At 38.1% G+C, this 21161-nt stretch overlaps 1 protein-coding gene across 6 annotated transcripts in view; it reads right to left on the reverse strand.

Moving 5' to 3' along the window:
• Mub (poly(rC)-binding protein mub) overlaps positions 1-21161 on the reverse strand; it is a 124528-nt gene that overhangs the window by 11024 nt on the left and 92343 nt on the right. For 3 of the 6 annotated variants that reach the window (XM_083051911.1, XM_083051910.1, XM_083051909.1), the window contains 6 exons: positions 16560-16616; positions 15819-16217; positions 14933-15319; positions 7492-7588; positions 6855-7134; positions 661-3835 (listed from right to left, as the gene is read on the reverse strand). In XM_083051911.1, coding sequence (XP_082908037.1) covers positions 3454-3835; positions 6855-7134; positions 7492-7588; positions 14933-15319; positions 15819-16217; positions 16560-16616 — 1602 coding nt within the window. In that variant the 3' untranslated portion in view covers positions 661-3453. Of the gene's footprint in view, positions 1-660; positions 3836-6854; positions 7135-7491; positions 7589-14932; positions 15320-15818; positions 16218-16559; positions 16617-21161 lie in introns of those variants that run through there. The other 3 variants (XM_083051908.1, XM_083051913.1, XM_083051914.1) reach the window with 3 other exon arrangements.

Consider the following 21161-nt stretch of genomic DNA (forward strand, 5'->3'; position numbering starts at 1 on the left):
TCATAAAACATATGATATTGAAAAAAAAGTGCGCAAGACGATTAAATTAAAAAAAAAATTTTTTTAAGTTAAAAAAAATGAAAACTTTGCAGCCAACAGGATAAGTCGATTAACAGGACTACAAAGGAACGGATGGTGCTTACCAAAAAACGGGCAGGAGCCTGGGTCAAGTTGGTTGGATGTGGATACATCTTCTCTCTCTCTCTCTCTCTCTCTCTTTCTCTCTCTCTCTCTCTACATCTCGCTTTTGAATTTCTCTCCGATCTTGATTACGTTTACACTTTAATAATGAGGCATACGTATGTATGGGCCTCTATGTATAGTGGCTCGTATTCTCAATATACATTGAGCGTTAAAAGTAATTAAATCCAATCTTGAATCCAATCTGTCGTAATTGATACAAATGTTGCGTAAAAATGGCGCTAAATGTACTAGAATACGGCCAATTATGTAATACGTTGCTATCAGTCCGATAGCAACATCGGTACATATAAAATATGTATGTTCGTATTAATAAAAATCGATAAAAATTTCATTTGACACATCGAATTTCTTTTGAAACACGACTACGATTAATAGCGAAGTTTAAAAAAAAAGCAAGCGGCTGAAGAAGCCATACTTGTGTCGCATTTTTACAATACAACAGAGATATCTTCATGCGTAGAGTATCCCTGTATAATCGATTTAAAAATATGTGTAATCTTATCAAACTGAACGATGTATCTCTTTATCCTTTTAATTATAAGAGAAAATCGGACTCACGTAAAATTTCGTATTTGTAAGAAGGTAATAAAACGTTCAGGTGCCGCGAAGGTGGTCGCGCAATATATTGGAGATTTCATTTCCGAGATCAATCGAGAGAAAGAAAGGCTCGTTGATCCTTGTTAAAAAAAAGTTGAGAATTTTCTGTTTAAAAAAAGACCGTCGTGAACCAATGCATTGCGGGACCTCACTCGCGGGAACGCCAAATTTCTGTTTATTCGGTATTGTATTTTCTCTTACGTTCTATTAAACACGCCTAGCTTTATTTAACAAGATGATACAGGACACAAAGCTAAAGTCTGATAAGCATTATAAGCTCTGCGACATTGTTATAGAGACTAATGTACAGCTGAAGATATTTGCCTGTAAGATTCTATGCACGATGATGTAGGAATACCAGGCGTAGCGATGCGCGATGGCTCTCCTTTAAACCGATCGAACATCTCGACGGAGAAGTTTTATATTTTCATTTACTGTTCCAAGTACATTTTCTTATTCAATTATGACCAACAATTAACTCTAGCAATTAGCAATAGTCTTCGTGGAAGAAACAATGGGATAAAACAAAAATTTGTGAAATTTTGAGAATTATATCAAATTTCCAACATGTTTGGACTTTGCACTTGCATTGGAAGCAGATTTTTTATTTCTACGCATCGCTTCACTTGATATACGACTACGGGAGCTCTGCGTATTCTCTGATGCATCGTCGGTCTCTCTCGCGACTTTTCCTTTCTCGTTTTCTTTGAATCGCAAACAGTCGCTTAACGTCGCGGGCGTGAGTTTATTATTGTCTCGAGAAAGAAACGGAACGAGACGATACATTTTAAAACGAAGAAAAACGCAATGAAGATATCTCGCGATCATGGCGACGGTCGATTCGAGCGGAATGGACATTTTTTTTCTGCAAACAAAATCAATTTCCCCACAATTAATCGCGCGTGTTCCGGATAAACCGTGACCACGATAAGTGAGATACTTGTGATTACGCGATTGTATGTCTTCTGACTTGTCAACTACTTGCAAGTACACATGTCTCGCTATGAACTAGGATTGAGCACACAAACACTTATCTTGGCGATTCCGAATCTTATCGATCATTATCAGCTCTTTCCTCTTTTTTTTCCCCGCAAGATTTTGCTTAGATTTAGCTGATCGAACGTTCTTCTGCGACTAGATGATTCCGGCTTCACGTGTTTTTTTTTATAATTATTCTTTTTTTATTACTTACAGAACAGTAGACTAACAAGACGATTGAATTATTACTATGGAATTAGAAATCTGATTGTATCTTTAGTGTATATATATTTATATAGCGTTTAATTTTAGTTTGATTTCACAAAAAAACGTAATTTACACGCGAATCCATGCAGATCTCGCTCGTCTCGCGTGCACAGATGCATAAAGATTAAGTGTAATTACCGTTACAACAATACAATCACTATGTGTGTACAGCTTGATTGCATATTTCAAATAGCGATGATTGGTTATACATATAATGCTTCGCAAAATTCTTCATGCTCGTGCTGTAATAAATCTCCCTCGATCGCTCGGTTGCAGATCGTTCGTCTTTTTTCTTTTTTTTCTTTTTTTTTTAATAAGAAAGAAGACTGCAAAAGTCACTCGAAACACGTTACATGATGTGGTGCATTCTTTCAACATGACTTATAAAGAATGATAAACACATGATTTACGATGATTTCTTTCACGCACCTTCCCTTTCTCCTCTCTATGTGCTTTTCATCACACACACTTGTTTCACGCGCAAAACTTTCTTTTTTTTTTTACCTATCGATAGAATTTCTATCTACTACGAGAAAAAAATCACATCGGAATAGCTACACTAGGATAAGAGTTCTTGCTTCAAATAGTAATCAATTATAATAATATTGTAATCATAATTATGACGATATAATCATAATAATTATATATTTATATATATACTTTTATATCAAAAAAGGCTGTCTTTGCGACGGTGCATGAGCGATCGCGTCCTCCGAGCGTTCCAGAAATCGCTTGTACAAAATAAAACGCAAACGTCGAATAAAATTTTATTTACGACACAATTGTAAGAAATCTCAAGAGAATTTATCATTAATTATGTTGGCTATATTTTTCATTACTCGTACAATCAGTCTTTACGCGACCGCATCGATCTCGGAGGGCGTGTCACGATAGTATATGTTTCAAAGACTTAGCATCGGATCATGTGTGGATTTTTGATCGGCTCTTACAACATAAAAAAATTCCAAAGTTTCCAGTAATCCTTTTTTCTCCCCAGCTAAAGATAATATAAAGGAAAAAAAAAAATACAAATAAAAATTCTACAAAATATTTCCGCAGTGATATTCGGGGGATCTTCGTTTTTCAAAAATATTATATCTTGGCCGAAATTAATTGTCGAACATAGTCGACGATAATATTTAGCCAAAGAATTATTCTCTTCGATCATGCATCGACTTATATATCCTTAGAAAAAAATTATATATTTACCTTCTCATTTTAACAATTATTTTAACAACAAAAACAACGAGTGTCGATCCTTCGCCAAGTCTTGATACTCTCTACCCTGGCGTCCGTACGCACGTTTAACTTCAATGTTATACAAGTACTCGCTATGTATAGATGTAGATGTGTGTAGTGTTTTCCCACTGTAACACATCATCCCGCCGCTCTTTCCGGTCCGTTTGTTCAGTAAGGATTGTACTTGGTACGCTCTGACTTGAACTTGCCGCTGTCGGTCGGGCCTGGTGCGCCCGGGCTACGAAGCCTTGGCGTAAAGGTCTTGTGCGATCGGTGCACGCCGGTGGTCTGGACCGGGAGCGCGGATGCAGCCGCGCCAGCAGCACCACCTAGCAATTCCGTGAGTCCGCCGAGGGCGGTCAGGCTAGATAGGGCGTTGAGGGCGCCTGGCTTGCTTAGCAGCTGAGCCAAGGGGATGGCGCTGGCCAAGGGAGAGGCAGTGGTAGTGGTGGTAGAGGGGGAAGCACTGGCCCCGGATGCTCCGGGAGTGGTACCGCTGCCAGGGGTTTGGGTATTTTGGGCCTCTAGGTTAGCTTTCTGCAGTTCGACACTGGGGAAAAGACAAAATGTAAAAAGGTGAGGGCGGGAACGTTCCTCGTAAAATAGTGTCAAAGAGATTTAAAAAAAAAATAAAGAAAAACATAAGAGATGACAAAAAGTAAAGAAGAGAAAAGTAAAATAATAGTAATAATAGCAGTAGGAGTAGTAGTAATAGTAGAAGTAATAGTAAAGTAGAAGTAGCAGCAATAGTAGTAGCAGTAATAGTAGTAGCTGTCACGAAGAGTTATTGAACAAGGCGACGTAAAAAAAAAGAGAAAAAAAATAAAAATTATCAGAAAGAAGAATAAATTAAATTACAAGTTGTAGGCTTAAAGAGTTATGCCAGAGAGTGCTCTGTGGAGCGTGATTATCACGTACACCGGCTACGTGGTTCGTGGGGAGAGATTTTTTTTCATTAGGTCGCATTTAGACCCTAGTGTTTGGGTTCGTATTAGACATCGGTTGACTCGCATCGGTTGATTTGAGCCGACTAAGGCATCGACGAACGAGTCAAACGGGTCCGTAGAACGAGAACGCCAAACACACTGGGACACGGTCGAAATACGTCCTAGATCGCAGAAAACGCGCAACAAGGATGCATACGAAGAAGAAGATAAATACACGCGTTCGCTAGTCTACTTTCAGAATGGTATATAGTAAATCCTGTAAATGTGTCACATCCACCACACTAATAGTAGATTTGCGAACGATGTGATTTTGTCTCTAGGTGTAATGGGCTCATGGTTCGTTTTACAGGCAGGGACACCAATTTATAGGACATTTGCATTTCTCGTGAATTCGTCATGTGTAGGATAATCGGTCTCTGCGTCAGTAGAACGAGCCATAGCCTCGTGGTTCTTTTTTTTTTTTTTTTTTTTTTATAGAAAAGATAGAAAATCAAAGTAAACCAGGCGCAACGATATGCATTCTGCCATATTAAGCGCTGCTGTTGATAAGACAAGATTGCGAGATCACACGTGCGCTTCGTCGGCCCGTCGTATATATCTCGAGTATGGGAGGCCGGGACCGGATAGATGGCAGAATGCAAATCTTGGCTCCGATGGGAGTGCTGGGATATACGATATGTAATAAATACGACAAAGTTAACGGGTAATACAGAAATATCGAAAGATGACGAATATATACGGTATCGCTATTTATATGCAGTAGTAAAATGTGAGTGGCAATCTGGAATAAAATATAATGGATTATAATTATAACGTGAGGGATATATGAAAAAGTGTGCGTCGATCCGCGGCTTTGAATTGTACATTCAACTGATGCTGGTGAAGTGTGGCGCGCAAACTTTATATCGTCGTCCTCGAATCTGCTCGACGATTACATACGTTAGTACCGTTCACCATTCTAATGTCGCTATGATGAAAATAGATTAGTCCCACAGCGCGTAATTTAAAAAAAAAAATAAATAAATAAATAAAAAGATAACAGACTCGAACACCGATCAATGAACATTAAGCGATGACAACAGTAATGAAGTGTATAATTAAAATGTAAAGATTGCTACGACAAGATTCCCGGCAAGGACGAGGAAAATTCTTCATTACATTTATCGCGTAAATAAACGTGTCATTTTCGTACATGTATTGCAAATGCCGGAAAAATACTATAAAAACAATTGTACGGTTTTTCTTATAAATTAATTAAAAAAAAAAAAAAAAAAAATACAAGCGTAAAGTGTTGAGCTAGTCGTCCATTACCGGGAGCCTGTCTTTCAAACTAGAAAGAAAACCATGTCATTAAAAACCGAATCGAAAGGAGGAACTGTGATGCGTTTGTTTGGGACTGATTTCAGGATTGATCGTCACTAACGGGCGACAGTCCTCGTGTATGTACATCTTTTTTCTACTATGTTTTTCAGTCGGTAAGTTTATTTTTGCTTGAAAGGACAGCCAGCGACAATGGGAACAGATGTTGAGCGGAGTTGTGTCTGCAGGATACTCGGGGTGGTACTGGACCTGGAAGACAGGACCTGGAAATAAAGGATTAAGATCTCCTCTTCCTCGTCTCCTGCAGCTTGACGAGTAGTTGTCTTCCAGGCAATCTGCATCTACGCGAGCGCCTCCTCTGAAATCGTGGCCGTCGATGCCTCGACGTCTTCTCGTTCCGCATCTTTATCTTACGACTACCGTACGACCTGTGCTTCGTAGTAAACTGAGGTGGCGTTACATGACTCTTTCATTTATCCATCATTAATAATCTCGAAAAATCGTTTTATAGTCTCATCAAGATGCCATGTGCGCGTATTCTACAGTGATATCTTCTTCAGAGTAACACCACCTCTTCTATAACATCTCTCACGGCTACACGCGGTAGAAACGACTTTTTTCCTGTTAGAGATTCTCTTTTTAAGAACACAGTAAAATGAAATCATTCTTTATATTTACACTGATTATTCTTAAAGCCTTATCTTTTATTTTATTTTCATTTATAGATCGCAACATTCGTGTAAAAATATAACAGGTTAAAAAAAATGAAAGTCGTCTATACGCGAGTTGCCGTGAACAGGGGTAGCAACGATGATGATGGGAGATGTCGCGAGGGGGGTGCCGATTCGACTATCCCTTACATAGTCTCACCATTAAGACATCAAAAGTGAGGCGACAGGTTGCGTGAGGAACGAGTAACACAAACAGGCGAATCGGCGAGTCTTTTATTATTGGGGTAGGGGAAAGAGGGCAACGAGAAATCTCTATCTCGGTGACACCGGCGCACTATTTTATCCGGTGAGCGGAAGAGATGCGGGGGGTTAGAAAAGAAATTTTAAAAAATCAGGGGGCAAATGCATATCGCGATCCACTGCAAAACGTAGCCGGGACGAGTTTGACTGCTTCTAATTGGAAATGGAATTTGCGACACCGAATGCCGAACCTCGGGCGAACCTTGGGAGACCAGGAGTGGCTTTTCGCCCTCCTTCTCCCCCTCCGGTCCGGGTTCCTAAGGTTGACCTTCGGTTAAGTAACTGGCGAGCCTGAAGAAATAGCGTACAGGTCCCGCGCGATGGTACTCACCTCATATTGATGAGATACTGTGCTAACGCCACGGCATCCGGATTCCCGGTTATGGTGATGGTGCGGTCCGTTGCTCCGCCCTCCCTCTCCTCGCAGTTGCTGATTCTGATCATGGCGCCCGAGATCTGACGGATCTCAGCGATTTTAGTACCGCCCTTGCCGATGATGCAACCGATCAGCTCATTTGGCACGGTCATCTCATGCGTCTGATTGTTCGCTGCAGGTTGCTGCCTGTTTGTGTTGCTCGTACGCAGCTGGCTCCCGGCCAATGCGGCTAATGCTACGATCATTGCACAAATGTTAGAAAAGTTTCGGCATGATCGTAAAGTATGAAGAGAAATTGCCTGTTATAAAAACAAATATTTGAAGAAGAAGATGAGGTAGATTTCTCTTATCTGACAATTGAACAAGTTTCTTAAGACTATTCTCATTAGTTGCCTTAGTCGAAAGTTCACTGATATTTACAGATTCCATCTTTTTCCATCTCGAACTACTTCCTCTATTTAATTAAGCTTAATTGTTAAAAAAACACTGATATAATAAAAAAGAAGAGAAAAACCTTATTAATTTAAATATAATATATATATATATAAATTCGTCTTTTGTCCATCTATTTCTCGACATCGTATTCGCTTACCTGCTGGATTAAGACCACCCGTGTTCGCTGGTGTTGCGAGTCCCCCGAGACCCAAGGCTGCCAGTCCAGCCAAAGGATTGCTGCCCAGTTTGCCCATCTGCAACAACGACGATGCGATCCATTGTTCAGAAATAGGTGCCGCGGGCAGAGAACGAGCAATAATTACTCGGAGTGTGCGTTTTAAAGAGGAGAGGGTTTACGACGACGACATCGAAAAAGTAATATATCTACATATTTGAACCTGTGTCCGTTCCCTCGCGCGAGGATCTTCGATCGCGAGCAAGAACTCTTAGCTCAGGGGCAGGCTCACCGAGAGAGATCGTTCTGATTTTATAACGCGCGCAAAAAAAGGAGAAGGGACACGCGCAGTTGACGACAATTCCATCATTTCGGGGACCATTGTCACATGAAACTATCAGCCTCATCGTCTCACGGTCTTCGCGACAAACAGTAAGCTCTACGATGGCCATTTGTGAGCATAGTTTCCAAATATATTCAACCCAGAGCAAAATTTTAACAGCATTATTAAAATTTGTGTTGGGAATCTTTTTGCCAATAAATTTTCCCTGTAATTAATCCGTGAGAAATTAAGGGAAGATAATTGAGATCAAATTGAAAAAGGTAAGAAGAGATTCTGGTACTAATTAAAATCTAAAGAAAATTATTAAGACGTCTCACTGCAGCCATATTAAATTATAAATGTCGAAAGTATGAGAAATCATATAAATTTTTTCTATCAGACAGAGATCTAAATCTTAAACAAAAACTTAATTTGCAAATATTTTGCATCCGTGCGTGATATATTAATTTAACATTGATTTTCAAATCAATATAATTTTATGAATATCCGCCGAAGAGATTTTCTAGCTTCTGATGTCATATCATATATAAAATATCGCTCTGACTAGTCTCTAATATAATCACAGAGATATAAAAATTAGCACGTCTCTGTGAAATGGATTAGCGATAATACATTCCGGTTTCTCTGGGTTGGATAAAGGGCATGCGATGCCTAAAATGGCCATCGATAAAAGTCGAGCTAGTGAACCGTGCTGCGTTACTTCGAACATCATGGCAGAAATCACTTAGAAATAGCTTTATAAGGAGGGGTCGTTCAGAAATTACAGAAAGAGAGAGCGAACGAGACGGAGAGAGAAGAAGGACGCGAAGGATCCTTCCACTCTCATTGTGTGATGCTGGTAAACCGCGCGAAATAATCGCGATAATTTTCCTCCGTTTCCACATTATACACGATATATTCGGCATCGTTTTATTTGTACCGCGTTCCGCGCTTTAATTCGTTGCGATCTTGAACGACTATGAACGATATTATTTATTATCGCAATTACGTAATCATTATTAATTGTGTAATCAGAAATGGACAAAATTGTGTTAAATTATCTATTTTAACTACCTTGAATGTATATCGATCATTTTAATTTGCCGCAATAATTACCTCATGAATATTACGATAAGCTAATCGTTCGAAGAAAAAATTTAAATAATTTGAATAATTATATCTGCTAATTGCACTCTAATAATAATATTTTATATTTACTCTTCTTAAAAAGAACGAAATGAAAGGCAAGTGGAAAGGAACAGGAAATATAGATAGGTAACATTGTGTCTTTATACGAATGATAAACTTCATTCTCTATCAAAGTCGTTATCTAAACTAACTTGTGTGCACAATTTCTAACATACAGCGTGTTGCACTGTATATATAAAATACGCGCTTGTGTCATATATATTATATACATATATATGCATATGGGTTTAGTATATACCTTTTACGTAAAAAGCTTTTAATCTGATATATTATTATCCATTAAGTAGGATGTAAAATGTAAATATATGTATGCAGAATTTCTGAATAACGCGTTAACGTTAATAAAAAATTAATATTTTATATTTATTTTTGATATATTATAATAAATAATATTTTAATATATCATACTTTCGTTGAATTGTTCAATTATTAGTCATATATATTCTCAATGATTAATCGAAAGTTCGAGAAGAGGGTATCGAATTGTCGACAATCGACAAGTTTTCTGAAAAACAAAAAAATTAACGTAGATCTGGAATCACGAGTGTGCAAACACTTCTCTCATAGACAACCGTCTCGATGTGATCTCTAATATGCCTAAAATGGTGGAAACGTAATGTTACAGGGCAGCCCACCCTCACGCGAACTCGTCGCTGACTCTTGGCTAAAAGAGTGCCGGAAGCCATGCTGTACTAAACAGGATGCCGAAGGAACAATGGGCAACTCAGGATGAAGGCGAAGAAACGAACAAAACGTAGCTTGACAGTCTGACAAGAGCGATATTAATGTATGTGTCGTGTGTGTGTGTGTCTGTCTTTATTTGTGTATACCCGGCATGTGCGTCTCTCATTTCTCTTCTTTTTTTATTTCTCACACAGTTGAAATTAAACACAAGCACGGATATGTAAATAGGTGTAGTTGATTCATTAGATTAAACCGATACATTGTTAATAATTTCCTTTGCAAACTCTACTCTGTCGCTGGTTAAAAAAAAATTAAATTATCTTTTTTCAAAATATTTTTTAATCTCTCGAAACAATGAAATATTTCGAAATCAGTACATAGTAACAAACGGTCTAAACCATTTTGCAATTAGTTTATATATATCAAAGGTAAATATATATATATAAGTAAATGAGTAAATAAGAGAAAGAATTTTAAATTATAATTTAATCTAAAATTACATAAAGATTAAAATACTATTATGCATTCAGTTTATTTTTATAAAATTTCATTACTTTACTGTTATAAAATTTAATTTTATGAAGCCCTTTATATATTTATAATTATTTAGATTTCAAAAACCAATTTGAAACCTTTAACACAAACACATAAATATATGAGCAGTCTTTTTAATATGATAATTAGTATGTGTCGAGAAAGAGTTTGCAATTTGATTACTATAAACAGTATATCTCTCTCTTTTTTTAAAAATCATTTTAATCGAATCAAAATGATAATCTTTTCAATGTGATACGTCTAGCTAAATTAAAATTGATCATAAAAATTCAAAGTGTCAATTAATTGTATTAAACTAGGAGCGAGAAATAAACATTTAGGATAATTAATACGAAAACTGAATTTAGATAAATCTGTAGATATACGTTTGCAGTTTCTTTCCCCTGAAACTTTCTCTTTCTGTGAAGGGAAATTTGGTCATTGTTTTTGGGAAGGGAAAGTCAGTTTTCAAAAAGAGGACGGGGAAGAATTTTTCTTATGAGAGAAACCGTGTGAGAGATAAATAGAAACAGAAACACAAAATCGGTGTACAAGGACAGAAGCAAAGTAGTAGTAATAATCGTGTACTGTTATAAGCCGTAGAGTTTATATCAAGCAGACTGAAAAACTGAGAAAGAGTATTAAAGATGGGATCGTGAAAGAGAGTAGATATAAAGCGCAATAGAATAATAATAATATACCTAGGTAATCTACCTCTTTTCGTGCCACGCATGCATATATCTGTTCGTTTGTGATTTTTTCGTAAGTATATTATATTTTCTCGTCGATCTTCTGCCGATCAACCCGTCCTTTCAGCCACGTCTCTCAAAGTTAACCCGGATACCAAGAGAGATCGCGAACAGGAAGAAAGAGGAAGAGAGAAAAAAAAGAACCGTGATATCAAAGCCGCAAATACAGTATATCCGAAAAGGCAATGGGAGATGTTATGTATTATGCTATCGACGCGTATTTTTCTTTCTATCTCGCGTTTACTTCGTCTTATTTCCGGATAGCAAATCTCGGACTCGAGAAAATCGGGCTCCGTGTCTCGGTCGTCGGTCGTTGAAAAGCGCACAGAAAGAGAAGATAGGACAGAAGGTAGGAGATGCGACGATAACGCCATTCTGATAATGCCTTGTCAAAACATTCGCATGGATCTCGACTTTGGAGATTTCGTCGCGTAAGAAATCCGATTTGGATGTTGAGTCACGTTTTTCTTTGTTGCGAAAAATCCTCCTCGACAATATACAGGAGCGTTGGACAAAAATAAGTATTTCAATCAAATGCGAAATTTAATTGTACACTTTTCGTTAAACGAAAAACTAATTTCAGAACCATTCCGATCCCGATTGAAGAGTTTGAATTAAAATCCGATAGTTTGTTCAGATATGCTGAATGTGACTTCAGATATAACTTTACAATATTTTCTTACTGAATTAGAGAACACATCAATATAAAAAAAAAAACTTATAATTGGAAAAAAATATATTCAAAAACTAAAAGTCTCCTGTCGCGTTTCCGCGGTCGAATTGATCGTATGAGCATTTTTATCAGAGTGACGTTTCATGGCGTCTCTGCCGATCGATCGGCCGGACGAGTGGATTTTTCAGAGCACCAGCACTGATGGCTCGGAATTATAATGTCGACTTATTTAACGAGATATCGATTTGGCCTCCTCATCGATCATTCGAACCATTCGTCGAAACCTGTGACGGTAACATCTTGGGACCTTCTGTATATGTCTCTCTCTGTCTGTCTCTCTCTCTCTCTCTCACTCTCTCTCTCTGACCGAATCCAACGACAAGCCATGACGAATCCATTGTGCGACCCGTGAGCAAGCATTCATGCTAAGCAGACTCGATCGTTCAGCGCGCGAGACTCGGACCAAATCCGTATATTTTGCCTCCAAAAATTCCTCCCGAGAGCGCTTTCGCCGCTCTCGGACGATGATCGTATCGACAAAGCCAGATTACTGCATTTGCTCGATGCAATCAATCTGTATCAGATATAAGTGACAAAGATCGATTAACTATAGGCTCAGTATATCTGCATTTTTGTTTTCGCATACCTGCACTTTTCTCATCTCTAAATATTATACGTAGATCTATAGAAGAGATATATAGAAGAATAAAACAGTCAATACGATCATCAGTGGAATGATGTAAATGCAACGTTTAAGTGCACGACGAAAACTTTCAGATACCAAGTTGACATAATATATGTCAATAAAAAGAAAACACAACTATTAATTGCTAATATTAAAATAAAATTGATGAAAAATGAATTCTTAGAATCCAAAATTAGTCTAGATAAAATTGTAATTGAGAGTCGACAAAAATCAATCAAACTTATCTCGTTATTAAGTTCTAACCATTCGTTAAAATTGAATGCAAATACCGCATGCTAAAGTCAATTTGCCAGATAAATGCCCATAATGGTGAACGAGACATCGATCGGGAGACGCTACGAATTCTCTCAGTTTGCAATTCAACGTGGTATCAAAGTTTATATCGTGTCGTGCAAAACGCACTCCATGGCATGCATCGTTTTGAATTTCTCTATGTATTTGTGAAAAAAAGACGATAAGCAATTCTTAAGGTGATCAACCCACTACTCAAAATCGCAAGCATATTATATATGAAGGAGACACACGTGTACGCAGGCTCGGATTGAACTTGTTAGAAGCGTCTCGGTAAACGTTTAAAAACTTTGAAAGAAAGAAAGAAGAAAATAATACAGAGAAAAAAAGCATGCACGTAACGACACGTGCGGATCACATGAAAAGCGCAAAGCTAGCAAACCTTTCGCGCGACTTCGCTGATATCGAAAGTTTTTTTTTTTTTTTTTTTTTTCGAGAAAGCGAAAGAGAGATCAGCTATCCGCGAGCACCGCGAAATCTGAGATTCGCAGAAAAACGTCTCTTTGATTAATTAAAAAAAAAAAGATCGCAAATCTACTTCCATACTTTTGACGAGAGAAATCTTCTCTCACAGTGGCCGAGATGGCAAAACAGTTAACGATGAAAAATAAAATTCGCGCATTCAGAAACTATCAAGTATAATTACAGCCTGTGCGTCTTATTTCATTCCGCGATGTTTAATCAAATGTTCCCGCGCAATCGAAGTCACGCGATTAGAAAACGTTTGAAGGTACATACGGTCCGAGTTAATCATACGACAGGATATTCTATCGTTCCTCTCGCAGTTGATGACAACTTGCAAGACATCGCGACACAAATATTCCTGGATAAAAGAAACTCGGAGTCGTATAGAGGAGTATCGAGCAGAAAGCCAAGATGTTGATGCATATACGCGGAAACGGAAAGGGATACAAAGAGCTTCAAGAGGAGGGAACCAGGTGTGGTTCTAGACAATAGTGAGATATAAATATATTATGAGCTTTCACGCGGCATTCGGTAGAGAAATTGGAACGATTTTAAATTTAGAGTTATGTCGGTCGTAAATTCTGTCAACCATATATTATAACCGCATCCGTTGTTTATTGTTTCGTGCTCTACGCGAAATAATCGTAAATGCCAGACTCGCCGGAGAGTTACTTTGATGCATCTAGACATCGTCTCGCGATTCCTCACACAATCGGGAATGATTCATTGTTTATACATATATATATATGCTATAAATTACGTGGAAAGAAAAGAATGAGACATCTTAGTACGATCGATTTTTTAATTCATATGGAATATACGTGAAAGTAAAATTATATATGTATATCGATCGTGAGTAGGCGGTGTATAAATGACTATGCATATTTTAAATTGTCTTTTCTTCCGACATAATCTTCTGAAATAACGTTCTACCGTTTGAATTCTAAATTGAAAATTTACATACATTGTTGAATATCAATTTTGATTTCACTTGGACTTGCGCAATTCTCAGAAAATTTTCTGCCAGTGCAATATACTATTCACATTGTTTGATATAATAAATTTTAAGAAAATTATTACGGAGAAAAAGAGAAGAAAATTCAAGCGCGGATTAAATCAACAAATTACGGACAAGAGGAATCACAACTCTATGAATTTTTTTAAGACTGCCAGTTTATAATCTAAATCGCTATTTAGTCGTTGTCGCAATAAACGAGTAACTGCACGGTTGACCATCGTTAATCTATAAAATTTCCTACCTCGAAATTGCTAGCTTAACCACAAAGCAATTCTACTAATGCCATGAACGAGCATTGCTTCACTGCACGAGTGATTTCTCTTAACTGCCGTATATAAAAAAGCAATAAATGTTGAATTAAAAATAAATGATTTATATAGCTGCTATAAAATTGTTTCGTTGTTTCAAACTAATTGTTTGCATCATTAATTGTTTCAACATTAACCGATCTAATTTATAGTCATACTTTGCTAAAGATAAGGAGATGTGTTTTTTTCCAGAAACATTCGACTTTTTTTCGTAATCGTTCCAACTTCAAACCATCTGCCATCGTCGGGCTGAAATTTGTCCGAATATATCAAGGATCGTGTACAGTGAGGGGACACTGAACAGGGGGTGTTGTATCAATTTCCTTGAACAAGTGGACAACGGAAATCCATATCGTATGTATATGTTATTGAAGGAGATATGGCGGTGGTAGCCGAAGGGTTGGTATCGTGTGGTCGAGAAAAGGTACGGGGCGAGGATGGATCACGAAAAACAAAAGACTTACGGCGTCTGCCACGAGGTGTGCGGGCGGGAGGGCTGCCTGCAAGTGTCCACTCTTCAGCAGGGGGTCGGCGAGGCCTGCCACGCTGGCGTGTAAGGGGCTCGGATGGAGAGGATGATGTGGGGTCGTAAGGTGGGCCGTGGCTAGGAGCGGGTGCCCGTGAGAAGCGAAGGACGAAGGGTGGGCCGCGAAGGGCAAAGTTTGGGTGTTCAGCGAGGGCGGAATGGGCCCGGCAGCGGGCGCGGGCAATGGTAATACTGTACTTACGTCCGAGTGGGCGGGCACCGCGTAATTACCCTGGATGGTGTAGGCTTGCCCACCAGCCAGGATCACTGGCCCACCGACTTGGGGTTTGGGGCGATAAGGGATCGTGGCACCTTTAGGAGGGGACTGAAACAGAAAGAAACACACGCACGAGTGCGAATACACCGATCAAGTCATTACAGATTTGGTACGGCGTCCGACGTCGTAAAGGGTAACCCTTTTACCCTATTAAAGTCCAGAGTGATGTATCAATTTGGGTTCAGAAAAAATTGTTTCGTAATTGAAAAGCTTGGAAATAATTTAAATGTAATCAAAATTTGTTACTACCACTAATTTATTCTGGACTTTAGTAGACTGATCTAGTTCATCATAGTTTGACAACAAAAGTATTTAAACTCCGAAGTTAAATCGATTATAATATTAAATATTCAAATCTTGATATCATTGCAGTTACTATTCATTAATAATCATATAAAGAATTTTAGATACAATTTGAATAATCGAATTAATGATACTCTAAATATTTCTACAAATGCGGATTATTTTCTCTTCAACTGTTATAGAGCAATGTAATAATTTATACAAACTATGATGACACTAGAACGATCGGACCATGTATACATACCTCTAGCATAACGCAGCAAATATGATATATGCACTGCGTAATCGCCTCGCTGGTACCGGATATGGTTACTGCACGTTCCGTCGAATTAGGCAGCATCTCGGAAGCGACTTGAATAGAGGCGCCGGTGACCTCACGAATTTCCTTGATCTTGGAACCACCCTTGCCGATCAAGGAGCCGCATTGCGAAGCGGGGACAATCAGTCTGAGCGTGATGGGCGGCCTCGACACACCGCCGCCGCCGCCGGCACCGCCACCCTGGATGTCGTGGAATTGGGAGCACCATTCCTCAAACTTCTTGCATATTAGCGTGAACGCCTTGAAGATTGAGTTCGTCGGCCCGGTGACGGTCACTATTCGCTCCGGGCAGGAACCGTCGGAGATGTTGATTTTCGCGCCGGACTGTATAATCGAAAAAAAATATTATTAATCATATATATATATACAATAAATTATTTTCGATTTCGTACATTACAATAGATGATTCAATGTCTGCTATTTTAAAAGATTGAATTAGTATAAGGAGATGAGCAGAAAAACAGATTTGAGAGAGATGTACAAATTTACTTGCCCTCGAAAAATCTGAAAAAACGACTGCAAAATTGTAATAATAATTTACATGCTTTCGCGTGCAGAGTATCGTCTTTTGACGTGGCATTATGCACGCGACTATATGCGACTCTTATTTTTCTTCATTGAAAAGACACATGCACATCTGGCAACAAGAATGTAATTGATACTTGCCTCCTCGCGGAACCTCTTGACGATCTCTCCTTTTTTTCCGATAATACTACCAACTTCCTGTAACAAAGTAAGAATATTATATTAGTTTTTTTCATCCTCGTATACATACTCTTTTATAGATCCTGTTACATAAACTCGACATAACGCTTTATTGATCATATTCTAAATAATGTAGAAATTGTTTGCGAATCCACTAAAAATAAAAAGTATAAGCTTATATAAAATGTATCAAATTAATGACATTTCGATCGACAGTATAAAAGATAATCGCAAAAAATATTTTCGTTACATTACGAGCAGATGTTTCATTCTGCTAGATACAATAGCATCTTTGTATTATACATCAACAGATCCAGCACGAGAAAGTAACTGCGAGACGTATACAAGATAAATGGCAAAAATGACCATCGGATACATAAGTAGCTGATGTCCAGTCAGACTTTACGTCTGCCCTGTCTAACCTCAAGATAATGTCACTGTTAGGCCATCAAGAAAGAGCGATATAGCAGGTATATTCCTGCGCTCTATCTAAACTTAGACGACGCCTCCCGGACGAAATGCCAATGTACCTTGGAACGTTGAGTTTCACATATCTCACGTTAGATTTATCGTTTCTCATTTATTAATTCAATTGGGAGCATCATCAAAATTTCATCGCGAGCGATAAAAAAAGCTCGTCCTACTCGGCGCATTTGATCGAGTTAAAAATGATCGAATCAGGAGCTATAGATAGTAAAATCGCGAACTTGCATTTACATTTCGCGAATGCTGACCTTAATCGGATTTACGATAGCTGTCGTTGGAAGTGAGTGTGAGTCAATCAGATACGGTAGTCATTCGCAAATTCCTATTGACGCGCACGAGGTTACCGCGATCGGGCAAGCGTCATCGTCGACGAATTAGATGCACGCCGAGGCAAATATAGCCGGAACAAGAAGACAGCGAGACGATGAGCGAGGAGAAGGTTTGGCGATGCGCCAGCCACGAGGGTCACCGACGAATCGGCGAGATTGCAAATTCTCGAGAGATCAGATCGCATCGGGCTACATTATCAACCCAACGGACAGGACATCGTGGCTGTTCCTCCGCTGGATCGAGAGAGAAGAGCTATGTATAGCCACGTTCTGCCGGTCAATACTTTGAGTGCGCACAGCCTACTTTTATGAGATAAGATTAAAAGAGAGTTTTCCGATATTGCGCCCTACTTCTGTAAATACCGCATTGTCGCAAAAGCTGGAAAATAGCGAGTAGCATAGTGACAGAGGACTAAAAAATTCATTGCATTCATAGCATTCAACGTGTTAAATGCGATGTACCGATTCGAGAAGCACGCAAAACGAGACGAAACGTCGTAAATATAAAATAAGCAACAAGTGGCGACGAGAGAGAAGTTACCGACAACAATTTCGTTATCGCATTTATCACGAAGGTTAGTTTACTTTGAAAAAAATGGAGGTAGTGAAAGATCGAGAAAACTTTTGGAATCGTTCTATGAGCACGGACTAGAACAGGACTTCTGAACGATTGGCCAACAGCCCTGGCTGCGATCCAACAAATCCCGCTGGAGTCCAGGATTTGTCCAAAAACTCAAAAAGGGAATGCTGCATCGTAAAGAGCGTCCCTTCGCTCGATTCAGAGATATTAATCGTCATCTTTCGCTTTTAACTGATAAACTCAACCAGTGAAGCTGAGGGATTGATACTACGTGGCTCTGAGAGACGGAAAGAAAATATTAGGATAACAAGTCCGACTCCTGGTAAGATAAGCTCGAGTCTGGACTCGAGCCAAATACTTACGCCGTAGTATAGTATCGCGAAAGATCGAAGAGACACGACCATGACATTGTTGGAAGAAACAACGACTGCGAAGTTGATGGAATAAATGATATTCGTCAAAATTCTTTCTAGCATCGAGAGATCGATACGAGAAAAATTAATTGTAATTTTTTAATTACAAAGTCACTGTAATATTTCGTTCCAACTCGAAGATAATAATTGCAATTGTTAATAAGAATCTGTCCACTTCTCCAAAAAAGAAAAAGGCGATTATTTTTTTTTTACGTGTATCAAAAACAAACGTATACTCTCTGTATCGCGAGATGGAATTTACGGAGCAAATGCCGTTCCATCGGAGGGATAATGAAATCGCGATAACTCGCGATGCAAATTGGCAAATTGGCTTTCGGCCCTGGCCGGGGTCCAGTCTGTCCTTAGAAGATCACAGTCTAGGTAGCAGACATAATGCCACGCCAAAAATGCGGCCAGACGTATTTATTTCGCGCGAAAGAGGCTACTCGACTATCCATTTACCGGTTTGCGAAGCTTCCAAAACGAGTGTTGCAATGCGCGGCATTGGTGAGACGAATAATCAAGCGCTAATAAACGTCATCGCAAAATTGTGCGTTCAGAATCATCGTTTGTAAAACGATGACCCGAAGACGCGCAATCACGCTCCTTCTCGCTCAACGTCTAAAAAAAGATCCATCGCATTGAAATTATTATTAGATCAATTTTCAAATGACCTGTTAACGAGAAATTTCCACAAGAGCAATATAATTATAAAACTGGAGATAAAAAATTAATATAGCATAATATATAGGAAGCATCAAAAAATCAGATACGATTAGTTTCACGTATGTATATACACATATATTGCGCACATAAACAATATAAAATATTATAAAATCTGTGAAAAAAATTAATCCGCAAAGAATGAATCGCGTAATCTTGCAATTGGATTATTTATTTATAATCCAGCGTTCGTGATAAATGCATGTGTAATTAGTAAGATCCCGCTCGTGTGCATCGTGTGATTTTCAAGTGAGTTAATTTTTTCATCCTGTTGAAAAAAAATGCAAACACCTCGAAAAATAAAAACAAAGAGATACGTCACAGCATATCGTCAATGTAAAAAAAAAAAAAAAAAAAACACGATTGTATATGTGTAATGAGATTTGTCAGGGAAATATTTCCTCATGTAGCAGAGGATTCATTTATAGAAAATCAGATACGACCGAGATGATTGACAGTGTGTTGAAAACCCCTCGAAAAGATTCGTGCATCAATAATAAGTAAAGAGGGATGAAAGCTTAATCACGTAGCCGAGTATCGTTCAAATGTGCAGTAATGTGCAATAATTTCTATGTCGCACTTTAGAACGAACTCTGTCATCTCATCTGCATTTTATGGTACACATTTCGCGTATGAAAAATTCAAATTCGTAATAAACATAAAGAATCGAACTAACCCCTATTAAGCTGGCCCCACCACCAACGCCAAATAAAGTCGCACCTATCGATTAATTTAGTGCTAATTATGTGCTAATTTGTTGCCGTAGTCCGGATTTTGTCGCTCAAACCGTTTAGCAGGAATTAATGTTCAAAGTGGGGGGGCTGGCTTGACATTAAGCTAGCCCCCCCCATAGTGAAAAAAAAATCGCACCTATCAATTAATTTAGTGCTAATTATGTGCTAATTTGTTGCCGTAGTCCGGATTTTGTCGCTCAAACCGTTTAGCAGGAATTAACGTTTAAAGTGACATTAAGCTAGCCCCCCCCATAATGAAAAAAATTATAGAATGCTCCGCGCCGTATCAAGTAAAAGTAACTCTAAAAATGTGTTGATCCTTTGTTTTTGGTATCAAAATAATCTACAGAGAGTGTACTAACCAAATAAATGCAAAACTGAATTTGTTGCTCGATTTTAACTATCAAAACGCGACGCTTTGTCGCCACGGAACACATACGTCGCGCGGAAATATATCATAAAATTAATAAAAAAATTAGTTGCTCGGCTGTTTTTGGTATTAAGATGATCTACAAACAATATGCTAACTAAATAAATGCAAAACCGAATTTGTTGCTCGATTTAAACTATTTAATTAAAGACTTTGTCGCCGCGGAACATATATGTCGCGCGGAAAAATATCATAAAATTGATAAAAAAATTAGTTGCTCGGCTGTTTTTGGTATTAAAATGATCTACAAACAATGTACTAACTAAATAAATAAGAAATTGAATTTGTTGCTCGATTTAAACTAATTAGAAAAGAGACTTTGTCGCCGCGGAACATATAAGTCACGCGGAAAAATATAATTAAAATGATAAAATAATTTGTTGCTCGGCTGTTTTGGGTATAAATATATTCTACAAACAATAAACTAACTAAATAAATAAGAAATTGAATTTGTTGCTCGATTTAAACTATTTAAAAGCGAGAATTTGTCGTCGCGGAACATATAAGTCGCGCAAAATCTCGTTTTTAATTAGTTCAAATAGTGCAACAAATTCAATTTCTTATTTATTTAGTTAGTATATTGTGTGTAGGTTATATTTATACCAAAAACTGCCGAGCAACAAATTATTTTATCACTTTAATGATATAAATTCGCGCGACTCATATGTTCCGCGGCGACAAAGTCTCGTTTTTAATCAGTTTAAATCGAGCAACAAATTCAATTTCTTATTTATTTAGTTAGTACATTGTCTGTAGATTATATTTATACCCAAAACTGCCGAGCAACAAATTATTTTATCACTTTAATGATATAAATTCGCGCGACTCATATGTTCCGCGCCGACAAAGTCTCGTTTTTAATCAGTTT

The sequence above is a fragment of the Prenolepis imparis genome, unplaced genomic scaffold (assembly GCF_030444845.1).
Source record: "Prenolepis imparis isolate NDT839.2.m4 unplaced genomic scaffold, iyPreImpa1.0 SCAF_12, whole genome shotgun sequence".
NCBI lineage: Eukaryota > Metazoa > Arthropoda > Insecta > Hymenoptera > Formicidae > Prenolepis > Prenolepis imparis.